This window comes from Carlito syrichta, unplaced genomic scaffold (genome assembly GCF_000164805.1).
Source record: "Carlito syrichta isolate Samal-C Ts95f unplaced genomic scaffold, Tarsius_syrichta-2.0.1 Scaffold298277, whole genome shotgun sequence".
Classification (NCBI taxonomy): domain Eukaryota; kingdom Metazoa; phylum Chordata; class Mammalia; order Primates; family Tarsiidae; genus Carlito; species Carlito syrichta.
This window is the reverse complement of record NW_007242373.1, coordinates 4,513-16,531: the sequence shown is the minus strand read 5'-3', so window position 1 is coordinate 16,531 and position 12,019 is coordinate 4,513. Positions and strand designations below refer to the sequence as shown.

The 12,019-nt window shown below is 37.5% G+C and overlaps 1 protein-coding gene across 1 annotated transcript; it reads left to right on the top strand.

The window, feature by feature from the left end:
• Nucleotides 1–1,673: 1,673 nt before the first annotated feature.
• Nucleotides 1,674–7,011, top strand: LOC103256945 (SLA class II histocompatibility antigen, DQ haplotype D alpha chain-like). The gene is made up of 5 exons (XM_008054701.1): nt 1,674–1,706; nt 5,138–5,438; nt 5,824–6,105; nt 6,357–6,531; nt 6,694–7,011. Exons 1-4 carry the CDS (start codon nt 1,674–1,676, stop codon nt 6,509–6,511), a joined length of 771 nt encoding a protein of 256 aa, XP_008052892.1. The 3' UTR covers nt 6,512–6,531; nt 6,694–7,011.
• The last annotated feature ends 5,008 nt before the right edge of the window (nt 7,012–12,019 follow it).

The following is a 12,019-nucleotide window of genomic DNA, read 5'->3' as shown; positions in this document are numbered from 1 at the left end:
TTTGATTTATTGTCGAGATGAGGTCTCGCTGCCCAGGCGGGTCTCAAACTCACGGGCTCAGGCAATCCACTCACCTCAGCCTCCCAAAGGCGCAGGATTACAGGCTGAGCCACCGAGCCCGGCTTGATTATGAATTTTAATAACATCTACAAAATATCTTCACAGCAACATCTAAATTAGTATTTGATCGAATAACTGGGGACCACAGCACAGCCAACACATAAAACTGACCAAGGTTTGAGCTAGTGTTAGGTGATTTTGAGGAGAATTTTAGAAAGAGACTTTTTTGCTCTTAATTGGATTCTGTCAGGAAGTGAGGAGTGGGGTGGTGCAATTTTATGACTAAGTCTCTTAATAAATCTTACCTAGAAAGTAGAAAGACTAAACTGAGACACAAGTTATAATTAGTAAAGAATCAGTCATAGGAGTGAGATGGACTTGGTCATATTTGTGGTTTATAAAATGTTCATATTTTGCCTGTGTTCAGACATAATTACTGAGCGGCCTTTTTTTCTTATTTGATTCATAGGGGTCACAGAGTAGCTATCTGATACTAATGTTCTATGAAATTGTTTATGTTCAACAGGAGAACACTAAAATCCAGCTGTGAGTACCAGTCTAGCTTGTAGCCACACCAAGACCTGGTTAATTGTATCTAAGCAGCCCCCAGATGTTGGAGTAGTTTGTCTCACCTTTTTTTACACTCTCAGTCACTGTAAGCACTGTGAGATAAGACAGAGTGCTGAGAAACTTAGAGACCATTTAACAGGGACAAAGTGATTGATTCAGAATGCTACCTCCATTCACTTCTGGCTTCTGTAACATACAGAAAATAGATTCTTCTAAAAAAAAAATATTAAATCTCCCTCTAATGACTGCCTTTAACTGTAGTTCAATTCCTAATTCCTTACAAATATCTGGAATTTTAATGTTGCAGGAAGCCAATTTTCTAAGTCACAGCTATTCTCATTTCATCCTCAACATTTGACTTCACATTCTTAAATTTCAGAAAGAAGTATCAGAGTAATTGATTCAGCCAAAGTTTTCTTTAATGCAACCAATGTCCCTAAATTTCCTTTAAACGTAGTCAAGCAATACCAAAACACAGAGCGCAAAGATTACTTGGCTATGTGCAGTGGCTCACACCTGTAATCCCAGCACTTTGGGAGGCCAAAGTAGGAGGATTGCTTTAACCCAGGAGACCAGCCTGGGGAACATAGTGAGACCTCATCTCTACAAAAATCAAAACACTAGCCGAGTGTGGTGGTACACGCCTATAGTTCCAGCTGCTGAGGCAGAAGGATCTCCTGTATCACCAGCCTGGGCAACAAAGTGAGACTCTGGCTAAAAAAAAAAAAAGGTTACCCAAGACAAAGAAAAAATTTGTATAAAAGATTGTACAGTTGCTATAGGCAGCACCTCATGACATTTCAACCCCTTTTATTGCCCTGACCAAAAACAAACAAACAAACAAACAAAGAGAGAAGTGCGAGAAGAACTTACCCAACTAGATTTATACAAGCTGAAAAGACAAAGGTATTGCTTGGCTACCACCAGCAAAGATCCCTAGGTGTGTGGGTCAATTCAAAATTTGAAGAATTCTATATGATCTATGGAACAAAAACAAACAAAAAAACCTAATCCACATATAGAAGCCAGAGAAAGGGAAGTGAATGGGGATCTGCCAAGGAGGGGAGTCAACACAGGTAAGAATTCCTGGAGGCTGTAACCCAGAAATTCCTAAAGGATACCATATTGTTGATGACCTCAACTATGTATAAGGCTCTCAGTCCAGCAAGCTAAATGTCTTTAGGCAATCGTTTTACCACATAGTCCTCACTTAATGTTGACTACCTCATATGTGTCCCTTTACAAATAATCAAATAAAATGGGTATGTAGATATGTTTTATAAATATTGAAAATATGTAACTTTTTTTTACTTATTGCTAATATAGGTACAGCTTCATATTATTTTCTTTAGCAGAGTAAGAAATATCTTTATTTTTAAAGTTGAGAACGTTATGATAAAAAAATACTTGGACTATAAATTACTTCATTTTCAGATTATCAATCCAAATTACTTTTCTTCATCCCATCTAATGAAGTCCTATAAAAAGAAAATGGGCAGATGTAGATTAATTATTTGGTCCTTTTGGTCCCTCCGTCTTTGTTGTCCACCTCTTTCCACCCTCTCTTCATATATTCCTTTATCCCTCTTCCCTTTCAGGATCCATCCCTGACTTCCTGCTGTTTTATGGACATGAACAGTGGGTTTGCAAAAACAAAAGTTGAAAAGTCAAATAGTTAAAAGGGGAAGTGAAGTAGAAGGTATTCTAATCTTTTGCGACTGTTAACTATGGCTGTTTCCGTTCTAACTTTGTTTGGTAGTGAAAGATTTTCCAGAGCACTTGGTTTCTTTGTTCCAAATTTTCTTTCTCTAACATCACACGAGAGAGTCCTGGTCAGCCTCGACTTCCCCACCAGGCATAGTGGGCACAGTGATGGGGGCCCACAATACTTGTAGGACTGCATAAAAAATGTTTTAATTTCTTTTAAAATTATAAGAAAAAATCAAGTTTTAGGGTATAAGAAAATGTTTTAACTTTTCATTCATCCTGGATTATGTTTGTCTTTATACCAATATAGTCATAAAATATAATTTTCCATATTTTTATGAAGGAAGGAGCCCACAAAAACAACAGTGCTAGGAGCTCACAGGTCATAATGCAGTCCTGGTCATCACTAATCCGGACCTTTATATGGTTCCTCTACTTGTGCGCCTAACAGTCTTCCCCAGAATCTATGCGGTCCTCAAAAATAGCAGTTGTCAGACTGGGCATGGTGTCTCACGCCTATAATCCCAACACTTCGGGATGCTAAGTCAGGAGGATTGTTTGAGCCCAGGAGTTCGAGACCAGCCTGGGCAACATAGTGAGACCTCATCTCTATAAAAAATCAAAACATTAGCTGAACATGGCGGCACGTGCCTATGGTTCCAGCGACTTGGGAGGCTGAGACAGAAGGATTGCCTGAACCCAGGCATCTGAGGCTGTGGTGAGCTATGATCATGCCACTGCATTCCAGCCTGGGGCACAGAGTAAGATTCCAACTCAAAAAAAAAAAAGTAATTGTCACCCATTACACATATTTGAGCACACAATGAGATAAGTGTAGAGGAGTCAAAGATTCAAAGTCATGTTATCTGCCCTGTCAAGGATGTACAGACTAATGATGGAAACAGTATGGAGTGCAGGAAAGCAGAAGATCTATCGCTGAGCAGGAGAGTGGACCCAGTGGGGGCTAAAACTATAAAAGTAACTTGCTTCCAGTTGACCTAGGATTGTCATGTCCTCCAGCAATACTCAGCAGCTTAGGACAAGTACCAGATAAAAATAATAACCACATATATTCATGTTTTTAAAAGGAGTCAAAGTTTAGTTCAAAAATAAGGAGGCTTTGTTAGAGTCCTGTTAAGAGATCAACCAAGACAATCATGCTGGATATAGAAGACAGTGAGCTGGAAGAGGAGTAGACATGGAGAGAAGGACATTAAAATGGAGGAGTTAGAGGTCATAATGTGATCAAAAACATGTTGATGGGAGAGCTTAGCTAAAAAGTTGATAACTAGGAAGAAACCTCAAGGATGAATTAAAGGTTTGCAGGAAATCCTAAACGATAACTTTATTTCAGGGAGAAAGCCCCTGCAAAGCCTGGGGAACATGAAGAATTATGCATTTTGATTTGATTGGCAGATACTTGTGGAGGATGTTGGATTATAAGGCTGTTGATATCCTCATCACAGAACTCGCCACAGTGTATTGTATTTTCTCTTTTATCTACTTGACTCTCCCACTATTCAGTACACTCCTTGATGGCAGAGACCAAGCCTGATTGATGTTTTATGCATTCCCCCTCCCCACTTGCTATGTCTGACACTTGTTGATGCCCAGTGAATGAGGAAGGAAGGAAACATAAAATGGTAAAGAGCTTACATAAGTCTTGACAAAAATGTCCAGTTAGGTGCATTTGGGTAGAATCATACTACATGGGCTGCCATTCTGCTTTGGCATCCTCAGACAAGCACACTGTATATTCAAGGAAAAGGTCTTAATTTACTCTGATTCCTCAAGTTAATGTAAATTTAAAATCAAAACACTGTAGATGATCAATAATGTCCTTCAGGAAAAAGGGGTCAAATGACAGAAAAAAGAAAAAAGAGGTTGAGTGACTAGTAAAGCTTTCATTCTTTATTTCTGAGGAAGTCAAGTGCTCTGCTCTGACTACCACTGTTAACAAAAGACCTTAGAAGCATAGCTTATTTATTATATATTTTGTGATGTCGTTGCTGTTCTTGTTATACTCTTTCTTTTACAGACATAATTGTTAGAAGAAACTCTTTTAAAATATGATAATACTTGCTTTTCCTTGGTTTAAAAAAAAAAAAAAGGAAGAAGTCCCAGTGTAGGAAGTATTCTGCTCTAAAAGCCAGTTCTGAGAAGAAATGAAGTATAACATATTTGTGCTAACTGATGAAAAAATTAAGTGAGAGATAAAACTTTTGAAACAGCTGAAAGTAAACTGAATCTTTGAAGAAGAAGGCTAAATACTGTGATAATTCACTAGTGCCTTATTTTTTCAATTACAGTTTTTATTATAAGCATATAATGTGTCAGGCATTGAGCTAGGCACTCAAAAGATAGCAAGAATTAGACATGTGACATTCTGCCTTTGTGGAGCATTCTTTATAGAGGGAAAGACAGATTTAATTCTAACTGGACAACCACCAAGAAGAGAGACTCAATCAGGTTCTGGGAATTTCATTCAGCAGTTGCACCACGGGTGAAGTCCATAATATTTGAAAGGCAGTTTCTCAACGAGCAGAGTACCATATGTTTTCACTCATAAGAGGACCTTGAACAATTATTATAATACTATAAGAAAGGGATTGGCAGTAGTGGGAAACTGTCAGGGGAGGGGGATTGGCAGTTGAGGGAAACTGCTAGGGGAGGGAGGAGCATAGCTCATCAACAAAGGTACCTGCATAATCAACGTCTGTATACCTAACCCTGAATTGTACTCCCACATCTTTATAAATTTTTTTGAAAGGCAGTTTATTCTGTCACTTTGTTTAAAAAGGTTCTTTCTCTCTCTGTTTTTCCCTTTTCTGCACATAAATCTCACTTATCAGCTGACCACATTGGCTCTTATGGCATAAACGTCTACCAATCTTATGGTCCCTCTGGCCAGTATACCCATGAATTTGATGGCGATGAGGAGTTCTACGTGGACCTGGAAAAAAAGGAGACTGTCTGGCAGCTGCCTATGTTTAGCAAATTTGCAAGTTTTGACCCACAGGGTGCACTAAGGAATCTGGCTGTGGCAAAATCCGGTTTAGACATCCTAATTAGACGCTCCAATTCTACAGCTGCTATCAATGGTATGGGTCCACCATTCTGTTTCTCTTTACTGAATCTACCCCTTCTTCCTCAGGAAGCCCCAGATTTTCTCATGATAGTTGCTGAATCCTCGTTCTCTCTTCCATCCAAAAAAAATCACATATTTCTACATAGAACAAGGGTATTTCCATTAAAGCCTCCTAGAGGAGTCTCATCAACCTCCTACTTTATTAAGCATACCCACAGAGAGAAGGGCACAGGAATAAAGCAAAGGGAATGTATAGTGGCTCCCAAGAAGAAGGTTAAATGATACCTCTTTGACTATCAGGTGGGGAAATTCTGGTGGGAGGGCTCCTCCAGGTTATAACATAGGAACTCAGGGCAGAGATATTCGCAATTTACATCAGTGATATTTCCTCACCACAGAGGTTCCTGAAATGACTGTGTTTTCCAAGTCTCCTGTGATGCTGGGTCAGCCCAACACTCTAATTTGTCTTGTGGACAACATCTTTCCTCCTGTGATCAACATTACATGGTTGAGCAATGGGCACTCAGTTACAGAAGGTGTTTCGGAAACCAGCTTCCTCTCCAAGAGTGATCATTCTTTCGTCAAGATCAGTCACCTCATCTTTCTGCCTTCTGCTGATGAGACCTATGACTCCAAGGTGGAGCACTGGGGCCTGAATGAGCCACTTCTGAAACACTGGGGTAAATATAAGTTCTACCCTCTTTTGGTGCCTTCTTATCTGTCAAGTCCAGAGCATCCTGCCTTTTAGTTCCTATATCCCAAAACTTATTTTTCATACTTCATGGGTTTCTAATGATAGACTTCACTCTTCTCCCTAAGTCCAGTGTCCTGAGTCTTTGCAGAGTCAACCCTCCACCACTACTCTATCACACATACGTACATGCACATGAACATACTTTTTATTCTAACTTCAACATCTTTACTTTCATAGAGCCTGAAATTTCAGCCCCTATGTCAGAATTGACAGAGACTGTGGTCTGCGCCCTAGGGTTGTCTGTTGGCCTAGTGGGCATTGTCATAGGCACTGTCTTCATCATCCAAGGCCTGCGTTCAGGTGGTGCCTCCAGACAGCAAGGGCCCTTGTGAGTCACATCTGGCAAGAGAAGGTAAGTGTTCAGATTTGTTGGAGCTGAAACCGCAGTAGAGAGGAGGAAGGAAATTTGGAGAGGATTGTGAACACAAATGTAGCTGAAAGTAGAATTGAAAACAGCATGATAGTGGTGCAGGAGCCCCCTAGGACCCATTGATCTCATGTCTGTCTATTGCAGGTGCCTTGCCATCTATGAGAACAGAAGAATGGACTTGACAGATGACCTAGCACTATTTTCTGACCCAACTTGTCATGTTTCTTTTTTCCTCCAAATGTTTCTCCTCTCACTTCTTCTCTGGGACTTAAGGTGCTGTATCCCCTCGGAGTTCACATACAGCTTTGAATTTTCCCCATGACCCCTTGATGTTTTTTTTTTTAATTTCTCAACTGTTACCTACTAAGGGATGCCTGGAGTAATCCACTCAGCTACCTAATTCCTTAGTGACCTTGACCTAAAATCCCCATGGAAGCAATAAATCCCCTTTTATGACATCTATGTCGAATTGTTGTCTGTTTTTCACCTCCGGGCTGATTAGAACCATGGCTAAGAATGGACGTTTCAGGCCCATTTTATCTCATTTCCCAGATCATGTTTCATGCCCAGTAACACAGGAACAACCAAGTACAGTATTGTCTGATAATATTTTGATATCTTAGCTGAAGTTAATATTTCTCTCCTCCTTTTGTTCCCACCCTTGGCCACTGCCATCCACCTTCCAATTTAGACACCAACGTAGGTAACAAATACCCTCTGTCTTTGGCTTAGATTGTTATAGTAGAAACACAAAAAATAAGTCTGTACTAATTTCAATATAGCTTTTAAAAGTATAAGAGAGAAATAAGGTAAAGGAACTTTGAATCTCAAGAGAAGCAAAAGTTAAAATTTTGGTACCAAAAGTCAAAATTTATTCACAACATTTTAAATCTATGAAGAATGGGTAATGACAATAGAAGCTTCCCTCTCCCCTCCTCACCTCAAGGAGGTAAAAATTATCTAATGTAGGAAAAGACATGGAAGCCAGTTATAAAATCAGTAGAATAAGACAATAATGTGGGTATCTGAAAAGGAACAAATACTTGTTCCTCACTTAGGGTTAGTGACAATAAGAAAAGTGATAGGGGTAAAAACCAGACATACTTAAGGGCCCTAGAATAGGGGTGTAGTCAGCCTCACCTCCCAAGTGAAGCCCTGTTAGATAAACACATAGATTTTCCTGTGCCACCAATTTTCTTGTGCCACTGTGGTATGTTGAAGATAGTATAGTGAATATGGTTGCAGGATGTTCCTAAAAAGATAAGCCTAAATCAGCTTCACTGAATCCCCTGTGTATCCCTGTATACCCTGGGAGCAGCAAAACACCCCAGTATTCCTAGCCCCCTGATTCTCACACCCTCTAAGGAAAGCATGAGCCTATGACAGAAAAATTCTTGGAGGAACAGTACAGTAGAGACAATGTAGCAGCAGATAAGAGTACTGTGTTCTCCATTGGAGTCACTGTCTCCTAGTAGAAATCCTTGCAGAGGAAACAGATCCACAGTGATTTCACAGCTCCAAACAGCTATACAATCTGTGAGGATATTTCTGTCTATGCTATCTGCATTAGTGAGCTTAAATGTAATTGGGGGAAAAAACAAAGTATTAACAAAATAATAGATACAGTATAGTTTGGTGCAAAAAAAAAGAAAAAGAAACCCTAAATCCAAATCCAGGACTCAGTATTTAGAAGCTACTATTTTAAACTTTATAACACTGGGTAAAGTGTCTAACATTCCTGAGCCTTATTTTTTTCATCCACATTGTGAGAATGATAATATTTCTCTATAGAGTTATTGGAAGAATTTGAATAATTCTTACTGTGTAGGCAGTGTTTGACACATGGTTTACAAATCATAAGAAAGGTGTCAGTTATATTTATAATGAATTTATTTTAAAAAGTGGAAAAATAACAAATGGCCACCCCAGAAAATTATAAATACTTATGGCCCAGTCACATGGGCACAAGATAGAAGTTGGAAATGCTGCACGCCTCTATATATATGCTAAATCACATTATCAGGTTACAAACTGTCTTAGAAATTATAACTAATCAAACAGCCACGGCTTTTGAGCTTGTTGCACAGCACCAGCCCAAATGTGTTCAGCTATTTATCAAAACCGCCTAGCTTTGGACTACCTGCTGGCGGAAGGAGGAGTAGTATGTGGTAAATTTAATAGCTCTGACTGTTGTTTGCAAATAGATAATAATAGTAAAGCAATAACTGATATAGCCACCAATGTTTAAAAAAAAAACATGCTCATGTCCCACTGCAAAAATGGCAAGGCATAAAAATCGGCAATTGGTTTAAAAACATGTTCTCAGGTCTGAGAATATTTAAGTATATTATTGAATCTATAGTCCTAATGGTGTGATCCTGCCTTATCCTCCCTTGGAAAACCCTCAATAATTATGAACACCATTTCTAAGTTTGTGGAAACAGTCGTTGAACAAAAACCCGAGGACCATATAATGTTAATGCACCAAATTAAGGATGATGATGCTTTAGATCCATAAAAGATAAAGCATCAAGGGGGGAATGTGGCAGGATGCGGCAAATGCTCAAATATATTTCTTGTATGATTGAGTAAATAAACACAGAAACACATGTGGCTGATTCAGGATCAGCAGTTGGCCTCACCTGGGCTGACTAAATGTCTCCCACTGGCCCAGCAGCAGAAAGGGGGTTGATAGCAGTTAGAGGTATTTCCTTTTGAAAGGCAAGTTGCAATTTTAAAGACCTGCCAGGGCTGGGCAGGTTTTGTTTAAGAAAGGCCAAATGGCCCAGAGACTGGCCATTTCATGGAAATGGAAAAGAGTCTTATGTAAAACCCCCCTTCTGAAGTTGACTGTTCACAAGCATGCAGTTCCTGGAAACCATTTGTTCTTTGAAAAATCTGATTTTGCTGAGTCCAACCTTGTAAGATTCCAAAGGAAATATGTAATCACTCAACACACCCCCCCTTCCTTACCTAAACAAGGGTATAAGACCCCACTTCTCCTGTTCTGGGGTGCTCGATTTGGACGCATTAAATGCTTGGGCTCGCTGGCATGGCCAGCGTAATAAAGCGCCACTTCCTATAATAAAAAAATAAAAAATAAATAAAAGAGTGGATCATATTATATGAGAAGTACTTTTGGTTTTTGCAGCTCTTTAATGATTTAAAATGTAGAGTTATTCATGAATTTTTTTCTTGTATGATAATGGAAGAGTTATTTTGTTTTGGGGTTTTGTTGTTGTTGTTGTTGTTGTTGTTTTTCTTTCTCCAGAATGAGAAGGACTGAGACTAGGTTAGACTGAAAGAATAGAGGGTATAGTGGTCAGTGATATATTATTGATGAAAGGGTTGCTAAGGGAACTCTTAAGACAAGAAGTTGTAATATTTGACTTTGGTTTTTGACTCCCTAATGAGGGATATATTTCCTCCTTATGGCCTACAACTTTATGCATGTTTATTTTGGGTAAAAGGTAGGGAAGATTCAAGACAAAAAAGATGTTTATAAGTTAAAAGTAAGAAAATAAAAATGCAGATTGGGAACTAGTAAGCACAGGGACTCTAAACCAATGGTGATCATGAAAATGTACATCACAGAGCACAGAGGATTCTTAAGGCAGTGAAACGACTCTGATACTACAACAGTGAATAAATGTCATTATGCAATTGCTCAAATTCACAGATTGTAAAAAGAGTAAGCCGTAATGTAAACTATAGACTTTGTATGATAATGATGTCTCAATGTAGATCCCACTCTGGTGGGGCTAATAGGAGAGGCTATGTACGTGTGGGGGCAAAGTATATATGAGAAATCTTTGTACCTTCCACTTAATTTTTCTGTTAATCTAAAATGGCTCAGAATAGTCTATTAAAAAAAGAAAAGGCCCACAATTATGATCCCAAATATGTAATATAAAAATTTATGTAAAATAAAAATTTAAGTATAAAAAAATGTTACCTGAAAATGCACAAATGTGCTAAGAACTTTTTAGCAATAGTATTTCAAATAAATTTTATATAAACTTAAGTGATTCATAAGGCAAGAATCCAGCACTTTGGAGATGTGTGTATTTGTGTATGTGTGTTTATATATAAGGATTATATTGAATGGCATTATGACCACAGTTACACAGAAATATACAAATGCTGCTATACTCTGACTCCTTCCCCATAAAGTACTGAGAAAAACAATTTAATGATAGTTGCACTTTATTAAAAGAAAGTATTCATAAAGTCTTTATATAATATTAAAATAGAAAAATTAAAATTAATTCTAAAAAAAGAGCAAACACTTCTTTTTATCAGCTAAAAGTTTTACATAAAAGCAGGATCACCACATGACATTACTCTTTAAACAGTTATAAATCAGTCTGTATGATTTTAAATTAATTGATTCTTTAAGAATTGCTTGAGTTATTTGAATTATTTTAGTTTATGTACCCAAAGTATGACTTCATTAACATTTAATGTCACACTATTTAAAATTTACAAAATTTAAAAATCACATGAAATATTTCAGGTTTGTACTTATGGCATAAAACTAGGGATTCGAAGAATTTAACATTTTATTACTAATAAAACACTTCACACATAGCTTGGGTACATAGTATGCAGTCAATATATTTTAACAGTTGGTGTTATTGTTATTTTCTGGAGCCTAGTCACAATCCCATGGTAAATGATACCATAGGGATACAACCAACAAAATCCAGACTATCTACTAGATAAACAACTCCATTTCTTCAGCAAATAATTTCAAGGAAAATCAGAGAAAAGAGAGACTATATATTTTTAAAAGACTGAAGACTAAATGTTGGGCTTTGTTTGGAATCAGATCCAAACAAAACAAACTGTTAAAAAAAAATTCTTACAGGGCAATCAGAGCAACTGACACTGACTGTATTAAGGAATACTTATCTAATTTTATATATGGTAATATCATTGCTGTTATGTTTCTAAACAGTCATTAGAGATTTTCATGACAAACTTTTTATGAATGAAATAGACTATCTGAGAGTATCTTCAAAATAATTGATAATTGTTAATACTGGACTCGTCTGTCTACTACTATGTGTAATACAAATTTTCTATTACAATTGGTGTTATTGTTATTTTCTGGAAAAATATAATACAGGAAAGTCCAAAAAACATAGACAAAGAAGCATTCTGTTTGAAGTTATGTTAGCTGTTTAGGTTTTTCTCATTTTTACCAACTTAGGAAACCCTAAGTATCCAAATCTTGCCCAAGACGGGAACCTCTCAGAAATGCAACTCTAAAGAATGAATATACAACAATAAAAAACAGTAAAGGAAATCAAAGTAATGCTTGCTTATTATAGGCTGGACCAAACCCCCAACTTTGTTTATATATTCACTAATGCATCAAAAATACAAATATGGTCATTGAGTATCGGTGTTGTAAAATGTACCATACCTTCTCATGAGTGTTATTAAAATAATGTGAAAATAGATA

Bases quoted from the DNA above. Each gene is read 5' to 3' on its own strand.
- LOC103256945 (XM_008054701.1), top strand. From the start codon at position 1,674: ATGGGGATCTGCCAAGGAGGGGAGTCAACACAG. The intron at 1,707-5,137 runs GTAAGAATTCCT...TTGTTTAAAAAG, and splicing joins AAGGAGGGGAGTCAACACAG to GTTCTTTCTCTCTCTGTTTT. The intron at 5,439-5,823 runs GTATGGGTCCAC...TCCTCACCACAG, and splicing joins TTCTACAGCTGCTATCAATG to AGGTTCCTGAAATGACTGTG.